At 47.9% G+C, this 22,519-nt stretch overlaps 1 protein-coding gene across 4 annotated transcripts in view; it reads left to right on the forward strand.

Moving 5' to 3' along the window:
* The window catches only part of MTOR (mechanistic target of rapamycin kinase), a 2,476,747-nt gene that overhangs the window by 875,777 nt on the left and 1,578,451 nt on the right, over positions 1-22,519 (forward strand). For all 4 annotated transcript variants that reach the window (XM_069609933.1, XM_069609934.1, XM_069609936.1 and 1 more), the window contains one exon: positions 20,983-21,058. In XM_069609933.1, the coding sequence (XP_069466034.1) occupies positions 20,983-21,058 (76 nt within the window). The remainder of the gene's footprint in view (positions 1-20,982; positions 21,059-22,519) is intronic.

Here is a 22,519-nt window from a genome sequence, read left to right on the forward strand (position 1 = left end):
TCTGCTCCACCTGTTGATTTTGCTCAGGCTGATTTGACAGACATCCTGGATCAAGGTCCGCCCACTGACCCGGTGTTGCCTTTTCACATGGCTTTGCAAAGGAGGGTGGCGGCGGCTCAGACTGTGCCAGAGAGTCTACCGGCAGTTAATAGGTCGCTTCCGAATAAATACCGCCCATCCAGTAGTGACCCCTGCTACTTATCGACGCACCCTACTCCAGAGAGTTTGGTGGTGCTGGCGACTACGGCCTCCTCAAAGCAGGCTGCATACCCTACCATCCCTCCTGATAGGGACGATAAGCGCTTTGATGGTTGTGCGAAGTAGGTATTTGCGGCTCGGGGTATGGTGTTGAAGGCGGCCAACTCCACTTGTGCCTTAGTGAGATTTACACACACTCTGTGGAACTGTGCGTTTTTGGCGGCTGAGCATATTCCCGAAGGGGTAGAAGGTGATGGTTTTCTAGCTCTCGTGCATTACGGCAAGGATGCCATGTGCGAATCCCTTCAGTCTGGTCTGGACATGGCAGACTGTGTCAGCCCGTCCATGGCTGCGGGCACCGTGATACGCAGGTTTGCGTGGTTGCGGAAGTCGGGGTTTGCTCCTGATGTGCAATCCCGTCTTCTGAACATGTCCTTTGATGGTGTTCATCTGTTTGGCAGCAAGGCTGATGAGAGCCTTGAGAGGTTGCAGACCTCCAAAGCTGCAGCAAAGTCTTTGAGCGCTGCAGTACGTCAACTTCCGCCTTTTCGTCCTAGGGGACAGCAATGGAAAGGAGGTTCTTTTCGGTACTACTCTTCCTTTGGTAGATTGAGAGGAGCTGCCAGTCAAAGGGGCCACCGTAGGAGTACCCGGGGTGGAAAGCAAGGTACTCGGGGTGCCAAAGCCGCTCGGGCAGTTAGCTCTTTGCCCTCTGTTAGGGAGAATTCTCTGTTTAGGCTGGATTTCTGGAGTTTGTTTTTTTCTCCTGCCAAGAGTGAGACTCTTTTTTTTCCCACTCTTGGACATGATTTATGGTGTTCCTTTGAATGTTAATGTGTTTCAATGGCTATGGGGTCTTTTACTCCATAGGGTCTCATATGTTTTTGTATGTGTGTTACACAGCACCCTCCGTGCAGTAACACCGGGGTGTCATAGTGACCCCCCACCATAGACTCCATACCCTGGGACCGACTACTGTCTCCCAGGGCATGTAAAGTCACCATTGGCTTTACTAGTCCCAAATTACTAACAGAACCAGTACAAACCATCATATTGTGGACGTACTGGTAGGGGCAATTCGATTGCCCCTGCGTCTGTTATTCGAGGGTGCACTGTCCCATTCCCCCTCGTCGAGTTTTGGCTGGTGGCAGTGGATACTACTTTTTATATTCAACCGCGGATATATCTCTATGGGATTTTTCCATTGTTCGAGGCTATTACTTTTTACCATAGCCTCTAACATACCGCTGGTTTATTTATTTAATATTAATTCACTGGTTGGTATTTTCTGCTAGAACTCGGTTTTAAAATGGCATTTGTGTTCGCCTCTGTAACTCCAAACCAAAGGTCGAGCCCTTTGTTCCACTTTTTGGCGTGCTTCTCCACAGAAGCCTCCAAAAGTGGTGCCACTCTGTCTGAGTACCACAGGGGGCGTGGGAGGGGGTTTAGGTACCCTGCACTGAGTTAAGTTGGTAACTCAAGTCGCACTCTTGTGTGATTGGCCCAAGTGGTGAGCGGCCGGCTCCCCACTTGGGCCAGTCACACAAGAGTGCGACTTGATTGTTTGTTTGATTGACAGCTAGGCTGAGTGAATGGGGGTGTGCTGCATAAAAGCAGGGCTTTTGGGACTGGAACTTCAGAAGTCACCACAGGACCTGAAAATCCGACGAGGAAGAAGCTGAGCCGGCCTGCTACGACGACACCACCGGTGGAGCCCTGCTGAACCGACTCACCACTTCCCAACGACAGAGGAGATCTCCCTGCTGGAGAGTCTCCTTCCCCTGACTGGTGGGCACAACCAGTTTACCTTCCTTTCTCACATCCCAGGACGTCTTGTGGTCGAATTGCCCGTGCCAAGCACCCCGGCAACCGGATAGCCACTTACCACAGGACCGCGAATAACAGGACCGCTCCTTTTAATTGAGAACTCTGCGGCTGGTTTCTTCCCTGGCAGTGCAACGGACTCCTGCTTTCCTTCCCGACGAGATCCTCTGTTCCTCCGGACAAAGCACCGACTTGCACCCGCTGCCAGGAACAACTGCCCCCGCTGGAGTGTTCTCACCATTTTAAGGTACCGTGTCCGCCAGGCCTCCCTTTCTAAAGATTGCTACAAGGTAACAATAATCCCTTAACCTTCTGGACTGGGCTGGTCGCCTTGACCATCTAACTGGTCCCTTTCGTTTTGGTCCAACTCTTTCTGAACTTATTGCGAGACTTTTGGGCACTTTGAACCGTGTGACCTTGGCCACATTTGGACCGGAGCCTCTTAAAGTGGGTCCGGCCTTGTTAACTTTGACTTTACGGTTTAACCTGCCTTTTTCTCCTACTGTGTTCTTCCGAAAGAGTTGGGATCTGTTTCTATCTTTGCTCTGCCTTTCTCTCCCTTTTAAATTGATTAGAGTGCCATCTTTGTTAAGTGCTCACCGCTGTCTGAAAATAAGTGTTGCTTTACTTAAGACTTGTCTAACTAATCGTAGAAGGGAGTGTATATCTTTTAGTGACAGTGTTTTTGAACTGCTTGATATTAGTGCCAGTGTGTTTTACTAGATGTGTTTTTAAATAAATAATGATATCTCTTTTACACCAAGCTCTGGTCAGTGTTTACTTGGTCTACTGTGTTTTTTTGTCCTATTGTGAATAATCTGTATACTGCATAACTCTTCTTCAGAGAAGTCGGACTGCTCAGCCACAGCTACCAGGTAAATCTGGGTGGTACAGACTGCTACGAATTGGGTTTACTGCCAACCACCTGTAGTCTTAAATCTTTTGCAGTGATCCCAGAGGGAACTGCACAGGTTTCTGCCTAACACCCTCAGGCACTGCCGCGTCCCCTCAGTCATGAAGTCATGTTCCATGGTTCGCCGGTTGGGGGCAGACTTACGCAGCATCTTGGAGAATGGCAGGCCATTAGTTCAGATGTGTGGGTTCTGGAGATCATTGCCCACGGCTACTGTCTTCTCTTCCGGCAGAAGCCTCACGACAATCCACGGGGAAGCTCTCTTTGTAGCGTCCAGATCCACTCCTTGCGCAGGAAATCCTATACCTGCTGGAGAAAGGCGCCATAGAACTGGTGCCTGTAGCGGAGATGAACAAGGGATGGTATTCCCCTTATTTTTAGATCCCAAAAAAAGATGGGGGATTGAGACCCATCATGGACTTGCGTTGGTTGAACAAGCTCCTCAGGAAGGACAAGTTCAAGATGGTAACTCTTTCTCAAGTCCTCCAGACCCTTCAACTTCAGGATTGGTTGGTGTCTCTAGACCTCAAGGATGCTTACTTTCATGTGTCGATTCATCCGACGCACAGGAGGTACCTGAGGTTCGCGGTTGGCGACTCGCATTTTCAGTTTCGGGTCCTGCTGTTCGGATTGACCTCCGCCCGAGGTTCTTTACCAAGCGGATGATGATGGTGGTGGCAGCGTATCTCAGGAAAGGGGGGATTCACATCTACCCCTACCTGGACGATGGGTTGATCAGAGCGCTCTCTCCCGAGCAAACCATGGATCATCTGTCGGTCACCTGCTACTCTCTTCACAAGCTGGGCTTCTCCTTCAATTTAAAGAAGTCACATTTGACACCTATCCAGCGGCTCCAATACATCGGAACAGTGCTCGACACATCCCTGGGGCAGTGTTCGCCTCCCCAGGTGAGGGCTCATCACATTCTGCAGATGCTGGACAAGTTTCAACGTGTCCAGAGTCTCCCGGTGTTCGAATTCTTGAGGTTGCTCGGCCTCATGGCATCCTGCATTTTCCTGGTGCCAGAGGCCAGGCTGCGGATGAGATCCCTGCATTGGGCTCTCAAGATGCAGTGGTCGCAGTTCTCTGGCAGGATGTCGGATCCCATTCAGATTCCGACCTCGGTCGCCCAGGATCTTCTATGGTGGGCCGACGAGGGCAATCTGATGAAGGGAGCACCATTTTGGCAACCATGGCCGGAGGTGACGATCGTGACGGATGCATCCCTCACAGGTTGGGGCGCTCATGCCAATGAGTTGACAGCCAGCAGACGTTGGTCTCCGTCTGAGTCCAGACTCCACATCAATCTGTTAGAGCTGAGGGCCGTCAGGCTAGCCCTCAAGGCTTTTCTGCCGTCTGTGCGGCGGAAGAATGTCCTGATTATGACGGACAATACAGTGGCCATGCACTGCCTCAACAGAAAAGGAGGGGCAGGGTCACTCCCGTTGTGCAGGGAGGCGATGCAGCTCTGGTTCTGGGCCATCAAGCAGGAAATTTCGATCTCGGCAGTTCATCTGGCCGGAGACGAAAACGCGGCGGTGGACGCTCTGAGCAGGCAGAGCACGGTCTCTCACGAGTGGGAGCTGGCTCAGCAAGTTTTTTCGGAGCGCTTCACCCTTTGGGGAACCCCAAAAGTGGATCTCTTCGCCACCACTGTCAACCGGAAGTGCAAGAGATTCTGCTCGCTGGAATTTCCCCCACTAGGAGCCTTAGGGGACGCGTTCGTAGTGGAGTGGTCCTTCCCACTGCTGTATGCGTTTCCTCCAGTCCCCGTCGTTCCGTAAGTGTTGCGGAGGTTCGGTTCCCGAATGATCCTCATTGCTCCGACATGGGCCAGGAGATCGTGGTACCCGGACCTTCTAGACATGTCCATCTGCCCTCCACGCCGTCTTCCCTACCGAGACGATCTGATCTCACGGGATGGGGGTTGGGTTCTCCATCCAGAGGTCAAGTCTCTCAGCCTTCATGCTTGGTATCTGAAAGGTTGAGGTATAAGGATTGGGACCTCCCCAAAGACGTGATCGAGGTGTTGCTTTCGGCCAGAAGGCCCGCAACGAAATCCCTGTACCGCTGCCGTTGGAGAAAGGTCTGTGACTGGTGCAGGGTACAGAATGTGGATCCTTTCCAATGTTCCATTCCTTTGGTTTTGTCTTTTTTGCTTTCTTTAGCCCACAAAGGCCTGCAAATGGGTACCATTAAGGGTTACCTGGTGGTGCTGTCCATATTTAAGCACTCGTCTGAGGAATGTTCTTATTTTAAGATTCCTTTGATTTCACAGTTTCTAAAAGGGCTAACTAATGTGTTTCCACCATCGCCTTTCCAGGTGTCGGGATGGGATTTGAATTTGGTCTTAAAGTTCCTAATGGGAGCTCCGTTTGAGCCCTTACATTCTTGTCGGTTGCGACTGTTGTCCTTTAAAACTGTGTTTATTGTTGCGGTTACTTCTGCACGCAGAGTGAGTGAGTTGCAGGCACTTTCCGCCAAGACACCCTTTACTGTTTTCAATAAGGACAGGGTTGTCTTGCGGGTGCGGCCTTCTTTTCTTGCAACGATTGTGTCGGAATTCCATTTGAGCCAGAAGGCGATTCTTCCGGCGTTTTATCCTCCTTCATATCCTGGTAAGGAAGAGGAGAGGCTCCATGAATTGGATCTTAGGAGAGCTTTGAGTTTCTATCTCTCACGGATGTCCCGGGTCAGAGTGGACGATCAGCTCTTTGTTGGTTATGCTGGAAGGCGCTTGGGTCAGGCTGCTTTCAAACAGACCTTGTCCAGATGGATCATTTTGACGATCTCAGAGTGTTACCGTTTGGCGGGAAAGGACCCTCCAGTAGGCTTACGGGTTCACTCTTTTAGGGGTGTGGCTGCCTCCACTGCTCTACAGAGGGGCGTTCCTATTCGCAGTATTTGCGAAGCAGCCACATGGGCCTCTGTCCATACTTTTGTGAGACACTATTCCTTGGACTTCATCCATGGGCAGGATTTGGCCTTTGGTAAGGCAGTCCTCTATTCAGCCATTTCATTGGACATTCTAAAATTGTAAATTCTTTTCCCACCTCCATAAGTTGGTACTGCTTTGGGAGTCTGTCAAAGATGTGGAATACATCGGAGGACACAATCCCCTCGAAGAACAAGTTACTTACCATATCTGGTAACGTTCTTTCGATGGGATGTTCCTCCGACATATTCCACATCGCCCTGCCAGCCTGCCCCTCTACTGAATTTCCTATGCAATTGCAGCTTACGTTTCCGCAAGGCTATCTGCAGTCATACTGGCAGGAGATTGGTGCCACACATTCTGGGAAAAAAACTACAACTGAGGCTACAGGCGCTGTGCGTCCTATATATAACATCCGGTGACGTTGACCCTCGACGGAGACCCTCGAGGGACAACGGATCAACGCCATTGAAGCAGGACGCCCTCTGCCGAAAATTTTCCAAAGCAGCAGAGTTGTGGACATTACATGTCATAGATGTGGAATACGTCGGAGGAACATCCCATCGAAAGAACATTACCAGATATGGTAAGTAACTTGTTCATCTAATTCTAAAATTCCTGTTACAACAAAATCTACAATGCCTCTTCTCCTTAAGCAGATTCTATCTCGGACACACGATTTCTAAGGTAGAAATCAAGTTAAAGCGGAATCTTAAATATACTCCTCTCAAGCGGGCAGATGGGAAGGACATAATATACTTTGTAAGGCTCACACATTTTGGATGGAGGTTGCCATATTCCTTATGAAGGGAATATTGTTCAATTAGAACTTAATTAGTGTGCCGGTCGCATTCAAATAGATTTTTCTTTACTAGACGTGGCTGGCTCATTAGCATTTCATCAGTTTCATCGGTTTACTTTGCTACAAGTTTGGCTTGCTTTGAAACTGTATCAATCTATGGTACCCCTTTATTCAAAAGAGAAGTTCTGATATCTTGAAATAAGGAGTTATCCATAGGCATTACAATTTTTGCCAATTTCTGTATTTCTTTCAGTTTGTTATGGCTTGTAAGGAGACCAACTAGGGTGCTGAATTTGTTCCTACCATAGCCCGTACCTTGCAAGCCCTCGATCTACAGGACTGGTTGGTATCACTGGACCTTCAGGATGACTACTTCCATGTGCCTATCCATTGAAAACACAGTGCCCATCCATTGAAAGCACAGGAAGTACCCAATGTTCATGTTGGGGTAAAATCACTACTAGTTCAAAGTTCTGCCATTTGGTCTTTCTTTGGCTCTAATGGTTTTCACCAAGCTACCAGCAGTGGTGGCGGCTTGCCTCAGGAGGGAAGGCATTAATGTCTTTCCCTACCTGTACAACAGGCTCGACCAAGCTCGCTCCCCAGCTTTATTGTTGGAGCACCTACTTCACACATGCAATTTATTGCATAGCTTAGGCTTATCCCAGAACCTCAAAAGTTTCTGGTTTCGCCATCCCAGTCCCTCCAATTCATCAGAGTAGTCTTAGATACACGCCTGGGCAGGGCATTTCCTTCCAATGACTGAGTGGCCGAACATCTTTCAGATGGTCAATGTCCTCCCATCCCATGACCAAGTCCCAGCCTCTGCCTTTCTGCGCCTCATGGCCTCCTGCATACTAGTGGTCCCGGAGACGAGGCTGACATGAGACTGCTTTAGTGGCTCCACCGTTGCCAATGGTCACAATTTCAGGGCCACATGTCGGACCTTCTGCAGGTCCCTGACCAGGTGGCTCGGGATCTTGCGTGGTGGGACGTGATAACTTTGATAGACCTGTTGTTTCGTCAACCCTGACCCCAAGTGACGGTGGCCACAGATGCATCTCTGACAGGTTGGGATGCTTACTTGTCGGAACTTGGAGTCTCAGAAACACATATGTTTTTTGGATCTGATGGCGATCAGGCTGGCCCTGGTCGCCTTCCTACCCTCGGTGAAACTCAAGACTGTGTTGATCCTGACGGACAACACAGTAGCCATGCGCTACCTTAGTGAACAAGGTGGTGTGGGTTCCTTGTCACTATGCAGAGAAGCAATGCTACTGTGTTTCTGCGCTCTGGAGAACAGTGTCTCTCGGGTGGCTGCCCATCTGGCCGGAAGCGAGAATGTCACAGTGGATGCTTTGAGCAGACAAACTTCAGCCTCCCACGAGTAAGAGCTCAGCCATGAAGTTCTGGAGATCTCCTTTTGGGGAAGTCCTTAAGAAGTGGGAGTTGTTCTGCTCCAGGAAATGTGATCATCCGGGAGCTCTGGGGGACGGACTGAGGACCAAATGAACATTCAACCTCCTTCATTATGCTTTCCCGCCGATCCCTGTCATTCAGCTGGTACTCGGTAGATTGTGCCTGTTCGGAACCACGTTGATCCTGATTGCTCTGGATTGAGCCCTGAGGATGTGCTATCCAGAGTTGTTGGACATGTCTATCTTTCCTCCTTGGCGCCTTTTGAGGAGCGTCGACTTGCTTTCCCAATCTGAGGGTTGGGTTCTCCACCCGAACCTCAGTAGCTTGAATCTTCATGCTTGGCTACTGAGAGGCTGAGATACAAGGAGTGGGACTTATCAGACAATGTCGTTGATGTTCTCCTTTCTAGTGGGAGACACCCCACAAAGCCTATTTCATGCCTGCAGAAGGTGTACATGTTCGGCTTGGTGTTGGGAGAGGGATCTGGACCCTTTTTCCTGTGCTTTATCACCTGATTTGGATGTTGGCTGTCATTGGCCCAAGCCTGTCTGCAGATTGGCACTGTTAACGGATGCTTCACTGCTATTTTGATTTTCAAGAGGTATATCTCTTGGGAGGATAGAATCCATTAGAAGAACAAATTCCTTATCTAAACTCTTGGACAAAAATTGTGAAACTGAGCCTTGGGGCATGACACTTCAATATATATACTAGCCCTGATGTCCTGTGCGGCGCAGGGTGCATAGCTGTGACAGACTGAGCCGACACAAAGACGTGCTGCGCCTCCTGGCAGCGCAAACATTTCTGAAGAACAGGTGTGCTGTGGATAGGACTAACACAGATGAGGAATCCATGGGATAAACATCCATCAGAATGAACATTACATAAAGGTAAATCATTTGTTCATCTTGCTTGGTATGTCTAAAAGGGCAATGAGTCTACAGTGTAGGGAAATCTATGCGAAAGAAAAGGATGCAAAGAAACAAAAGGGCCAGTTTAAAAACACACCTGAGCAGCAGCCTCCCCACAGCATTTGAAAATTGATATGTACGTGGAAATATGCAATGGTAGCTGCCCTCCTACAAGAAGAGTATTTGTTCAACATTATATAACAAGCCACAAAAAGAAATCTTCCAGTTAACAGAAAGTATCCAGCAACTTTTATTAAAATGTAAATAATCTGGAACAGTGCTCATTCTTCACAATCCCCACTGTGATGCAATTTTTGCAGGGTTTGTCTAATCAGTTATCCACGACAGTTTGTGACTCAGGCATCAGATTTTAATTTCTTTTTGGCATTCCTTATGGGCGCTTTATTTGAACCCCTACATTCCCATTCTATTAGCTTGCTCATCCTTAGATTGATTTCCTCTGGTTGCCATCACTTCCACGAGATGGGTGAGTGAGCTCCAGGAGTTATCTGTTAAACATCCCTATTTGGTTTTCTCCAAAGAGAAGGTGACTTTGAGAGTGAGACCCTCTTTTCTTCCAAAAGTGGTGTTGGATTTGCATGTCTCTCAACAGATCCATCTTCCTGTGTTTTTTTTCCTCCGCCTGACCCATCTAAGGCACAGGAACGTTTCCATTGGCTCCACCCAGTGCGGGCCCTCTGCTACTTTGTCTCTCGGGAGAGAGAGTCTAGGAAGGATGATCAGTTTTTCATTGGTTGCACTAGGGCTCGTGTTGGCAGCACTTTGACTAAAATACCCTGTCAAGATGGATCATTCTCTGCATCTCGGAATGCTATGATCAAGATGGGGACAATATGCTGGAGGGGTCTCAAAGCCCCTTTCTACTATAGGAGTGGCTGCCACCTTTTCCCTGCAGAGGGGAGTCTCTGTCCTGGACATCTGCCAGGCGGTAACGTAGGGCAACGCTGCTCACATATGCTTAGCTTTACTGCTTGGCTTCCCTTTCCGGTCCGGACACCCATTTTGTTAGGGCGATCCTCCAGATTTTTCAGGTCTAGATGGTGCCCTTGCTCTCCTCCCATCTTCAGATTTGTGTACCTGCTTTAGGAGTCTATCATATATGAGGAATCTGTGGGAGAATGCAATCCATTAGAGGAGCAAATTTCTTATCTAAACTCTTGGACAAAAAGGGTGGAACTGAGGTTACAGGGCACGGCACCTCAATATATACTGGCCCGATGTCCTGCCCGGTGCAAGGCGCGTAGATGCATTAGACAGAGCTGACGCAAAGCAACGCTGCGCCCCCTGGCAGTGGAAAGGTTTCTGAAGAACAGCTCTGTGGATAGGACTATCCTAGATGCGGAATCCATGGGATGAACATCCATCAGAATTAACATTTCTGAGAGGTAAGTAATTTGTTCATCTTGCGTGGTATGTCTAAAAGGGCAATGAGTCTACATTGTAGGGAAATCTATGCGAAAGAAAAGGATGCAAAGAAACAAAAGGGCCACTTTAAAAACAAACGTGAGCTGCAGCCGACCCGCAGCATCTGTAAAATGACTTGTGTGTGGAAATATACGATGTTAGCAGCCATTCTACAACAAGAGTATTTGTTCAACACAGTTAGTTTTGGGTAGCAGACTTATTTTTTTGGACATTTACTCACGACTGACAAGCACCTTAGTTAGTAAAGTAGATGGATAACACCCCATAGCATTAAGGAAAGATAGGCCTTATTCTTATTTCGTTAATATAGACAAGGTAGAAATGTCCTCAGAGTGTCTGCATCCTTCTTCTGATCTGCCACAGTGCCTAAAGACAAGCAAGCTGGTGGCAGCAGCTATATTTTTACAATTTTTGTGTCATTTCTAGTGTGCGCATTCACCTTTACTACGTATGGGTACTAAACGTGGTTAGTGCCCTAAAATGGCTATGCCACAAGATGTTTGCTTATTCTTAGGCCATATTGTAGTTTGTGCTTCTTCCTGCCTTGCCAGGTCAGGAAATCCCATATAAGGTCATGCATTTGCCTGGGAAAGCTGCTGCTTTTGTGGGCTAGTGCTGCCTTTGTGTGCGGCCGAGGAAGTGGGTGGGACTGCTTAGTCCCATTCCACATCTGTGGTACCAGAGAGTCTAGCTGTGGGTCATGAGTGAAACCAATAGATGTCCCCGATTAGACAACTACTGCCTGTTTGAATGGTGCAAACCCTTACGTTTAGTGGGCTTGTTTCCAGGCTGGATTTTGTATAAGAAGAGGACTCCTTTAGCCATTTCTTCAGATCCGCTTTGGAGCCAAGAATCCCTCATAAACGAACAGACGACTGAAGATCGAAAGAGGACTCCTGAAGAGAACTGGCCTTCAATCCTGTGTCTGGCTCAGTGAAGCCCTGTTGGACTACCTGATAGCGAAGTCCCTGAGTGGTGCTTCAGCCTTTAGACTAGTGGGACCAACCAGTCTCAATGTTTTCTCAAGGATCCAGCCGTCCGGAGCCCTCAGAAAGGTCCCTGCACCAACCCAGTGGACTGACCAGTTTTCTCGTTGGCTACCTCGCCAGAAGCATTGTTGTTACGTGGTTGCACCCAGAATTCAGTAGTCGCCAGCTCGTGGTACAAGTCGCCTTGCCTGTGAATTTCAGCGTCCCAGCCCCATAGGATCCTGTCCTAGAGAAGCTTATTCAGCCGCGACTGGAGGGACGTCTGCTGTTGTCTGTGTGCGGTGGCCGTCGCTGAAACTCACTTTACCCCGTCCTATGAAGTGTCCTGAAGAGACGTGCATTGGTGAATCGTACATTTCAATGGATTGCATTCTCTTGCAGGTTCCTCATGAGATAGATATCCATTCCACCGTCAGCTGCTCTGAAACCTTTTTGACAGGGACGTAGCGCGACTAGACCATCAATCCCTTTTGACTCGACCTTGCCAGTCATCGGCTCCGGACGTGACATCCGCCATATATACTATTTCACTATGCCCCTGTACCTCAGTTCCTTTTATCCGCACAGTCAGCAAGTTCCTGAGGAAGGACGAGTTTAAAATGTTGACGTTGAAAGACATTCTCCAGGTTTTACAACTTCAGGATTGGTTGGTGTCGCTTGATCTTCAGAATGCTTATTGTCATGTGCCGATCCATCGGAAGCACAGTCGTTTCCTAAGATTCGTCATAGGGGACACTCATTACCAATTCAAGGTGTTCGCCTTTGGCTTAATATCTGCGCCCAGGATATTCACCAAGCTGATGGCAGTGGTGGCGGCACACCTCCAAAAATCCAGTGTTCACGTATTCCCGTACTTGAACGACGGGCTGATCTGAGGGAGTTTGCCAGAGCAAATATCAACTCTGATCGAGGACACATGCTCACTGCTACGCAGGTTGGCCTTCTCTCTAAACTTCCAGAAGTCCCACGTCACAACAACCCAGTAGCTCCAGTTCATTAGAGCAGTCCTGGACACACAGGTGGGGGAAGGCTTTCCTCCCCTCCCCCTGAAGAAAGAGTCACCAATGTCCGGCAAATGGTCGTACTCTTCCAGAACCAGGACAGCTTATCAGCAGCCTCCTTCCTCTGCCTCTTAGTTCTCATGTCTTCGTGCATTTTTCTGGTGCCAGGGGCCGGACGGCGCATGCACTCTCTGAAATGGCTACTGAGGGATCAGTTGGAAGGACATCCTGAAAGTGTTGAGGTCAGTGGCCAGCAGCCTGTCTTCGTGGGCCAAAAAAGAAAACATGAGGACAGGGAAACCCTTTTGTTCTCCATGACCCCAAGCCCAGGTGGTCATAGATGCATCCTTGAAGGGTTGGGGCACTCACTGCGGGGACGTGCAGGTGAGCGCCCTTTGGTCACCAATGGAGAGCCGGTTGCATGTCGAAGGTTGGAGTTGCGGACGATCAGGTTAGTCCTAAAGGCCTTTGCACCCTCTCTCAAAGGTAAGCATGTCCTTGTTATGACAAACAATACAGTGGCCATACACTACCTCAACAAACAGGGAGGTGTTCAGTCTCTACCGCTTTGCAAGGAAGTGCAGCAACTATGGTTCTTGTTGCTGGAGAACCAGATCTCCGCTTCAGCTGCCCATCGAGCAGGAATGGAGAACTCGCTGGCGTATGCTCTGAGCAGGCAGAACACTGTCTCACTCAAGTGGGAAGTGTGCCAGGAAGTTCTCTAGGAGATGTTCGCTCAGTGGGATACCCCGAAGGTAGTTCTGTTTGCCACGCGGTCCAACTCGAAGTGCAGACAGTTTTGCTGAAGGGAATTGCCAGAGAAAGGCGGTCTAGGGCACACATTACTAGTGGAGGGGGTCTTCAACATCCACTATACCTTCCCACCGATACCTGTCATCCTGTGGGTTCTCGGAAGGTTGAAGAGATTTTGAACCACCATGATCTTGATCGCCCTTGATTGGGCGATGAAGACGTGTTACTCGAAACTCCTAGAATTGACCATCTTCCCTCCTATATGGTAGCCTCGACGGCCAGACCGCCTTTCCCAGTCAGAAGGTCGGGTACTCCACCCGAACCCACAATGTCTCAACCTACATGCATGGCTCTTGAGAAGATGAGATATGATGACTGAAACCTCTCATAAGAGATACTTGCAGTAATACTGGCTGCATGCAGACCATCTACCAGATCTCTGTAGGCATGTAGATGGAGAAGAATTGAGGCGTGGTGCAGGGAACACAGGATAGATCCTTTTGCTTGTCCCACCACTGCAGTGATGGAGTGTCTTCGATCGCAAGCCTTTCAGACCTTCAGGTTGGTGGCTTTGTCTGTTGGTCTCCGGATCAAGGATACTTCTTCACAATCCCAGTTATGACCCCATTCCTGAAGGGCCTAGTACATAGTTTTCTGCCTACCGAATTTGTGGATTCCCGACTGGGACCTGAACTTGGTTGTCACATTTTTTATGGCTCAATTTGAGCCCATGCATTCATGTTCTGACAGGCTACTTAATTGAAAACGGCCTTCGTGGTGGCAATCACGTCAGCAAGACGTGTATGTGTGCTACAGGTTTTATCCTGTGAGCCTCCTTTTCTCTGGTTCTTTAAAACGAAAGTCTCACTCAAGGTGCGACCTCTATTCCTGCCTAAGGTGGTCTCTGAGCATCGATTTGCTAGTGTTTTCCTTCCAAAGATGAGGAGAGGCTGCATAGGTTGGACCCTATGAGGGCTCTCAGCTTTTATGTGGCAAGGACGGTGGAATTCAGGTGCAATTACCAACTCTTGGTGGCTTTCTCTCTGTCCAGATAGGGTTCGGGTAACTCTTTGCATTGCAGAGTGTTACCGGGGCGCAGGGAAAGATCTGCCACCAGTCATTGGGGCACATTCCACCAGAGGCATGGCCATCATCTGCTTTACAAAGAGGTGTTCCAGTAAAAGTATCATGCCGAGCAGCGACATGGTCATCGCTCCACACATTCACCAAGCATTACTGGCTGGATGTAGCATGTGGTGGAGCTTCCTTGTCTTAAGTGCTTTCATCCTGCCTCCGCACTCTGTACTGTTTTGGGAGTCTATCTGATGAGGAATCTGGGGGAGAATGCAATCCATTGAAGGAGAAATTGCTTACCGGTAATGTTCTTTCTATGAACTCTTCTCCCAGAGATTAATCACCCTCCCATCTGGCCCTGCTATGAAAGTGGTCTGCAATCTATTTCTGGTTGTCCTCTTCTTGTGGGAGAAGGCTTTGCATAGTTATACATTGGGCACTGTTTGAGGCCTTTCTATGATAATGGTGTCAGTCAGTGACTTTCAGTGCAATCCAGTCCTCAGTTAAAAAAAATGTTTTGGTTCAGCTGTTTCAGCCCAAATCCTTGGATTCTTCCTCCACGGCTGCTGAGCTTGGGGGGGGGGGGGTTGAGGGGAGGTGGTGAGGGACAGAGGTACGGAGGCGTAGTGACATAAATATGGCAGCCAATGTCACATCCGGAGCCGACAAGTGGCACAGTTGAGTCGAGGGATCGACTGTCGAGTCGTACTAAGCCCCCCTGTCAAAGTTTCTGAGCAGCTGACGCTGGAATGGATATCTTAGCTGATGAGCAATCTGTGGGAGAAGAATCCATAGAAAGAACATTACTGTTAAGTGGTTTCTCCTTCTCCATCGCCAGGGGTTGTATCTTGCACCCGCAGCTCCTGGGTACCTCTCACCAGAACCAAAGGCAGGAAACCCAACCTCCACTGACCCTGAGTCGACTCATCATGACCATCAAGTCATCTGGGAAAGCATTTGCCCCCCCTGCCCTCCACAGGATAACATGCTGCTTTTTGTTCGTCAGAGCTGGGTAATATTTCCTGAAAGATGAGAACACAATTTACTTACCTAGTAACCTTGTTAAATATCTTCTTTTGTACAATCACCAACACAAGTATAATTAGAACGGTTTATGGTCATAATACCGAAAATATAAATCTCGAAAAAAAGTCAGAAAAAAAAGTCACATTTTTTTAATGACGTTTTTTTATTCGAAATGGGGGGCTTCCCCTCAACCCCCCCTTTTTTTTAACATTTTTATTTTAATCCCGGACCCCAAAATAAATATATAATTCTTTTCGAGATTTTTTTTTCGACCATTTTGTCATTCGAGATTATTTTTTCGAGATTTTGACCGACCACCAATTAGAACTTATCTACAGAGACTACATTCTGCAGGGAAGCATTGTGGCTTCTGTTATTCTTGGGCACAATTCTTCTTAGGGATTGGACTGCTGGAGTTAAGAGACTTGGTGCCATCCTTCCTGCATTCATCTACTTACCTTCTGTGTGGAATAATTCATTTGAATGCATTTTAAGAATCTATGAGAATAGCCTTTACTGCTCTCCACGTTTACCTTGATTGTGTTTTGGCTAACCTCTCAAGAGTTCCCCGTTCACTAAAACTAGGGTGGCCTCCTAAAATCTGTCCATTAGGCCAGGTTCTAGAAATCCGTCTTGACAATGTTCTGTAGTGGTGGACAAAAGAGAACCCCTTAAAAGGAAGACCCTTCACCGTACCAACAATTTAGGCGACAATAACAGACAGTCAATGTTAGGCTTGGGGTCCCATTGTTAGGAACTCACGATGCATGGCACGTGGGCACAAAGACAAACCGCTCAACACATACACAACCTACAGCTCTTAGCGATAAAGATGGCACTTCTATCTTTCCGGACAAAACTATGCAACAAGAGCGTGATGGCAAGGCATCCACCATTCACGCTAAACCCAGTACACTACTTTCTCACCCAACAACAGGGTAAATTAACCCACCCTTGTCCACAAACATTGAACTTAGCAGCATGGCTCGTGAAATCATAGAGTTTGGTCATTTACAATTACCTCTGAGATGTATGGAAATACTAAAGAAGGCATGAACATCAAACACAAGACACTGTTATTACAACAAGTGGAAAAGGTGCAAGAGGAACAATATTAACCCCCATTGAATGCACACCTACACACATTGTAACCTACCTACCTACTTTACCTGATATACTCCCATCTAGCATCTAATTCACAAAATGTACATCCAGTAGCTCCAGCGTTTTATACCACTTCACAACAGAATATATCCTGGTGGAAAGTGACGTGGTTTAGGCCTTTCTGGAGGGAGTTAAAAGATGACATCACCAGTGGTTCATCCACTCCCAGGGTGAGACCTAAACATTGTGCTGCAGAGTCTCATGTGTGCACCCTTTGAACCTATGCATAAAGCCATGCTAAGGGAACTCTCTTACAAGGTGCCTTTCCTCATAGCGGTTACATCAATAAGAAGGGATAGCAAATTTACAGGTATTGTCTGTAATAAAACCTTTCATTACCATTCATAAAAACCAAGTTGTGCTTTGCACGCATCCACATTTTTCGCCTTCATTTATCTCAAACCCAAGGAGAAAATAGAATGTGATTTGACTGACATTCTAGACAAGGGCACACAGGTGCAACCCGTCCTCCCTTTCCATAATTATATAAAAGAATAAAATCTATTACTGGAGCTATGGAAGATTCCCTCCTCAGGGTACAGCAGTCCATGAGGATTTTGCAAGAAAATACAAGCCAGCATCCTTCGACCCCGAGTTCCACAAATCCTGTGTCGGTAAAACAACCTGTTCTGACTTCCTCACAGTGGAAAGGCAAATACTTTTAGTTCCTACAGCTACGACTCTCCAGGGTCAGAAAAGATTTTCTAGACCCTCAAGAGGTAGACGTAGGAAATCAACTCAAGCTACTCCTGCTTCCGTGCCTTCCAGTGCGGCTTAAGCCACAAAACCACTGAGTACTTCCACCATTCCTCTCTGGTAGGGGCATCTGACGCACATTTTGCAGATGGGTGCAATATCTCCTACCTGTTGTGGCAGGTAGTCTCTCAGGGATACTGTCTTCCCTTTCTAACGTGTCCACCAGACTGTACCCCTCTTTCCAGATCACCCCCTGTTCCAGACCCAATGCTCCAGAAAGAAACGGGGTGGTACTCCCTTTATATTTTGGTCCCAAAAAAGGCAGAGGTCTTAAACCTATCTTGGGCCTGACAAGCTTGACCAAATTTCTTAGGAAGGATAAGTTCATACTGCAGGCCCCGGAAATTCAGGAATGGTTGGTGCCACTCCACCTCCATGGTGCTTACTTTCATGTGGCAAGTCATTCAAAGCACAGAATGTTCATGAAGTTTGTCATTGGCAATGGCCATTACCGGTTCTGGGTTTGGCTTTCTAATGCATTATTTCCTGCAACGGATTCCTCATCTACGGTATCCCTATTCCAGCTCAACCGTTCTCCAGAAACCTTTCCGCCGCCAGGGAGCACAGCATGGGTCTGAAACGGTTGTCCGATGCATCTACGTGCCCCACGTCACATATGATATCCTGGCCAGTATATATCGCGGCACAGCGCCCCATGATTTCAGTTTTTTTCTTCACGCTCTGTTCAGTAATCGGAAACATGCTTGTCAAGCTTCTTATCTTTGAAATTGCTGTGCGGACTCCGTCCAAGGCCAGAGTGAGTCCTCTCATTGCCACTCTTCTTTCTCCTCAAAGAAAAAGAGGCCATGCTCTGAGGGTTACCCTGAGCAGTCGGCAGGAGTGCCTTTTCCAGCCCAGTCCTCCACACCAGAGGAATGGGAAACCTCCCCCCAATAAAAATACCTAACATCTTCGCCAAGTCACCGGTGCCCCTGGTGCCTGTGGTGCGGGCAGCGCCGTCGTCGGCTTTAGCTGCGGTGCTGAAGGGTTCCACTGTTTCTTACGCATACATCAGGGATCCTCTGAAGAGCACTCCTGCATGCCTAAGGGCTCGGAACTGGTCCAGAAGAAATAGGGCCCTTGGTGATGTGAGACCCGCCATTGGGCGTCCCAGCAACGGCATTGTCGGCGCCTATCAGCATCACGGACTCTGCGTCCCACGCCCCAGGGACACTTTTATGTCTAAGATGTATGGCATCTATGATGAACAGTTTAACCAGTTCTATTTTGGGCTTGATCCCATAGGTTCTAGCGCAGCGAGAGACATCCCAGAGGAATTTTAGGGGGCTGGTGAGGGCTTGCTGGACCTGGCAGAGGACCTGCAAGGGACCAGCGGCCTAGACACTTTCTTGGAGTTCGACATCTTACCAGCTCCCACCCTAGGTAAGTCTCAGACTGTCTTCCAGCACTTGATGGCTAAGGTGGTAGATACGCTGGGGCTTTCTGCTCCATCCAATTATGAACTCTGTGACATTCTGGACGATGCCCCAAAGAAGGAAACCCTCCTGCCCTTTAATGTGGTGGTGGAGCCCCCAGTTTTGGAAATGTGGGAAAAACCTGCATCTGACAGTGAGCACAGTTTGGTCACCTGTGGAGTCTTGGGAACACATCAACTTGCTCGAGTTGATGTCGATCAGGCTGGCTCTGGTCACTTTCCTCCCCTCTGTGAAACCAAGACTGTGCTGATCCTGACAGACAACACAGTGGCCATACACTACCTCAACAAACAAGGTGGTGTTGGGTCCTTATCTCTGTGCATAGCACCAATGAGACTGTGGTACTAGGCTCTGGAGAACAGTGTCTCCCTGATGGCGGCTCATCTGGCCGGATGGGAGAATGTCACAGCGAATGCCTTGAGCAGGCAATTCTTCGGCCTGCCATGAGTGGGACCTCTGTCAGGAGGTTCTGGAGGAGATTGTCTCTTTTTGGGGAATTAAAGTGTACCTCTTAGCTACCAGTGGTAACAAGAATTGCGAGTTGTTCTGCTCCAGTGAATTTCCTTGTCGGGGAGCTTTGGGGGACCACTGACTGTTTCAGAATGCTACGATCTAGCTGGGAAGGATGTGCCTTAGTGTCTCAGAGCTCATTCTACCGGAGGAGCGGCTGCCACCTCTGCCTATGACAGTACCAAGAAGAATCGCGCAGGATCTACTCTGGTGGACTCGCAGGGAGAACTTGATGGGAGAAGAACCGTTTTGACAACCGTGTCCGGAAGTGATAACGGATGTATTACTGAAATGCTGCGGCACTCACCTGAACGAGTTAACGGTGAGTAGGCTTTGGTCCCTGGCGCAGACAAGACTGTACATTCATCTGTTATTGCTGTGGGCTATCAGACTGGTGGCTCTGATGCTCTTTTTGCCCTCCATACAGGGGAAAACTTTTTCTCTGAGCATGACGGACAGCGCATTGGCCATGCACTGCATCAACAAGAGAGGCAGTGTAGGGTCACTCCACCTGTGCAGAGGGGGTGTATCTCTGGTTCTGGGTGTTACAGAACAAGATCTCCCTATTAGCATTTCACCTCGCGAGGACGAATAACTTGACGGCGACGCCTGAGGAGACGGGGCCTGGTCTCTCACGAGTGGGAGCTGTGCCAGGAGGTCCTTTTGGAGATCTTCACCCTCTGGGTAAACACTCCCGCCCCCATGTGGATCTGTTTGTATCCAGTGTGAACAGGAAGTGCTACCCTTTCTGCTCCAGGGAATTTCCCCCGAGAGGAGTACTGGGGACACATTCGTAGTGGCCTGGAAAGTCTAGCTTCTTTATGCGTTTTCACTAATTACCGCCATTCCTCAAGTAATCAGGAGACAGGAGGTTGAAGAGGTACAGAGGACCCATGATCCTGATTGCCCTGGTTTCGGCCAGAAGGACATGGTACCCAGACCTTCTGGACATGGCCATCCGTCCTCCACATAGTCTTCCCCTGAGGCCAGACCTTGTCTCACAGGAGTGGGGCCTGGTGCTTCACCTGACCATACACACGTTCAACCTGACTCGCCGCACTGCATATTTGTTTTCTTTTTTATTTAAAACCCGAACAAATTCTACATTGATTATATGCATCAGCAAATGGAAGATGTCTTGCATAACATTAAGCAAAAGGCCAGGCATTATAGGCCATAACCATATGTTAAAAGGATATTGCAAGTCATCTTAAGGTTCTGTGACTTTATAAAGGAACTGTTCATTGGGTCACGGAACTTCTCTGCGACTTGAAATATCCTTAAAGTACGATGGGGGTACTTTATCCCATTTGTTAATCTAAAACTGTGAGATTAAAAATTATGTTGATATTATGTTTGTATATAATTATGCTGGTCTTTTTGATGACCGATTTCTCCCTAAATATTTGCTTTGATTAAAAACACAATATGGGGTTCATGTTATGTAGCAAAGGTTAGCATACAAAGTGGCACCAAGAGTTATGTGATTTGGTCGATATTATTTTTCTCGAGGTAGATTTCATCTCATTCCTTTTTTAAATTTGGTGATTTTGCTGCAAATATATGCGGGTGTTCCCCCCTTCCACACCACCCTACCCCTCCGCAGCCCTCTCCTTAACCCCCATACACTCGATAGTTACCTACACGCACTTATATTTGTGAGAAAATCAAGTTAAAAAAACTCGATTAAATCAACTTCATGCAAATATGCTGCAGCAAAATCTCCCATTCCCAGCCTTAAGATTGTGTGTTATCTGGTAATTTTGCAGAAAGCTGGTTTGCTGTCCTGAAGCGTGATATCTTTGTTTTGCCCTTTGTTTTTCAGTATTAACAATAAACTGCAGCAGCCAGAGGCCGCAGCTGGTGTGCTTGAATATGCGATGAAACATTTTGGGGAGCTGGTAAGTCATTTGTAATGTACTGATACCTCCATGTGTCTGAGGTGCTTGGTTGTGTGGTTTCCTCTATTCATAAAGCATTACTTTCCCTTAAATGGGGTGAATTCTCTTACGCTTCAGGGATTTCATGTTTATGTCCCTCCGGAGCAGAGTGCATGCTTGCCTCTTGTTTTACGACCGGAGGGTTTTCTGTCCATCAGAGGACCCATGATGTATTTTCTAGAGGGGAAAGATGTTACCTACTCTATAGAGAATGAGCGTTTTTTTAATGTTGGATGGCTAACCAATCACCCACAAAGGGAACTGTAACCCTAAGGTAGAATAGGTGATCATTGACACATCACTGATCCTGAAAATGAACGTCTTTCCCCATCAACACAATTCGAATGTTCTTAATAAGCACAATAAAAAGCATTTGTGAGAGCTGTTCATGGGATATATCTGTATACTGACCCAGTCAGTCTGCTCTTTGTTTGCATATTCCTTAACCATTGCAAATGTCTTCCACAAAGAATAGGATATTGACTCTATGTAGAGAGCTACTTTTTCTCTCTGAAGGAATGACAGAGTGGCCATTATTTTGCATGTTTTTTTTACCCTTAAAAATGTGCACCACCTTAAACTTGTTGTAAGACTATCTCAGGGTCAGGCCGCAGTTTGGGAGTTATTCACTGTCACAGCATAAAAAGATGAACGCTTTTGCACCGTTAATGTCATTGTTTTCTTCAGCTGATCGGTACAGTTATTCAGGTTAATTAATACATGTAGAAATTGCTTGATTAATAATCCGACCTATACAAATATTTGACTGCAGATTTTTTCTTGTCCAGTAAATCAATAAGTTGTCTTTGAATGTCAATCCCAGAAAGTCCGTAACCATGTCCAGCATTAGAGGAAATGGTTAGGTTTACCACGCCAGGCAAAGGTGATTGCATATTTAGTTAGCATGTTTCTGATATAAAATTAGTGCAAGTTTATTTACACACAGAAAGACAGATAGCAACAGATCTATGGGGCCAAAACACAGATTCGAGGGGATTGGGTCCTCCGACGTATTCCATATCTATGACAGTAATCACCACAGCTGTGCTGCTTCGGAAAATCTTACAGTGTCTGCGTCCTGCGTCGATGACGTAGATACGCCGCCCTCGAGGACCTCCTCCGACGGTCGACATCACCAGATGTTGTAAGTAGGACGCACGACGCCCGTAGCCTCAATTCCGTTTTTTCCGCGAACTTGTTCGCTTCGGGAATCATGGCGCGCCTCGACTCTTTGGAGTTTCTGTTGTTATCTTGGTTCTTCGAACCTGTTCGTTTTGTGAAGTTTCTTCTTCGTGAAGGATGTCTACCTCGTCTTCCACCCCTCGTCCGGGCTTTAAGAAGTGCGGGGACTAGGGGTCCAAGATGTCGGTGACGGACTCGCACGACGCCTCCCTCTGGTGCCTCGGGAAGGCCCATGACACA

This window comes from Ambystoma mexicanum, chromosome 8, assembly GCF_040938575.1.
Source record: "Ambystoma mexicanum isolate Mex_15411 chromosome 8, UKY_AmexF1_1, whole genome shotgun sequence".
Taxonomy (NCBI): domain Eukaryota; kingdom Metazoa; phylum Chordata; class Amphibia; order Caudata; family Ambystomatidae; genus Ambystoma; species Ambystoma mexicanum.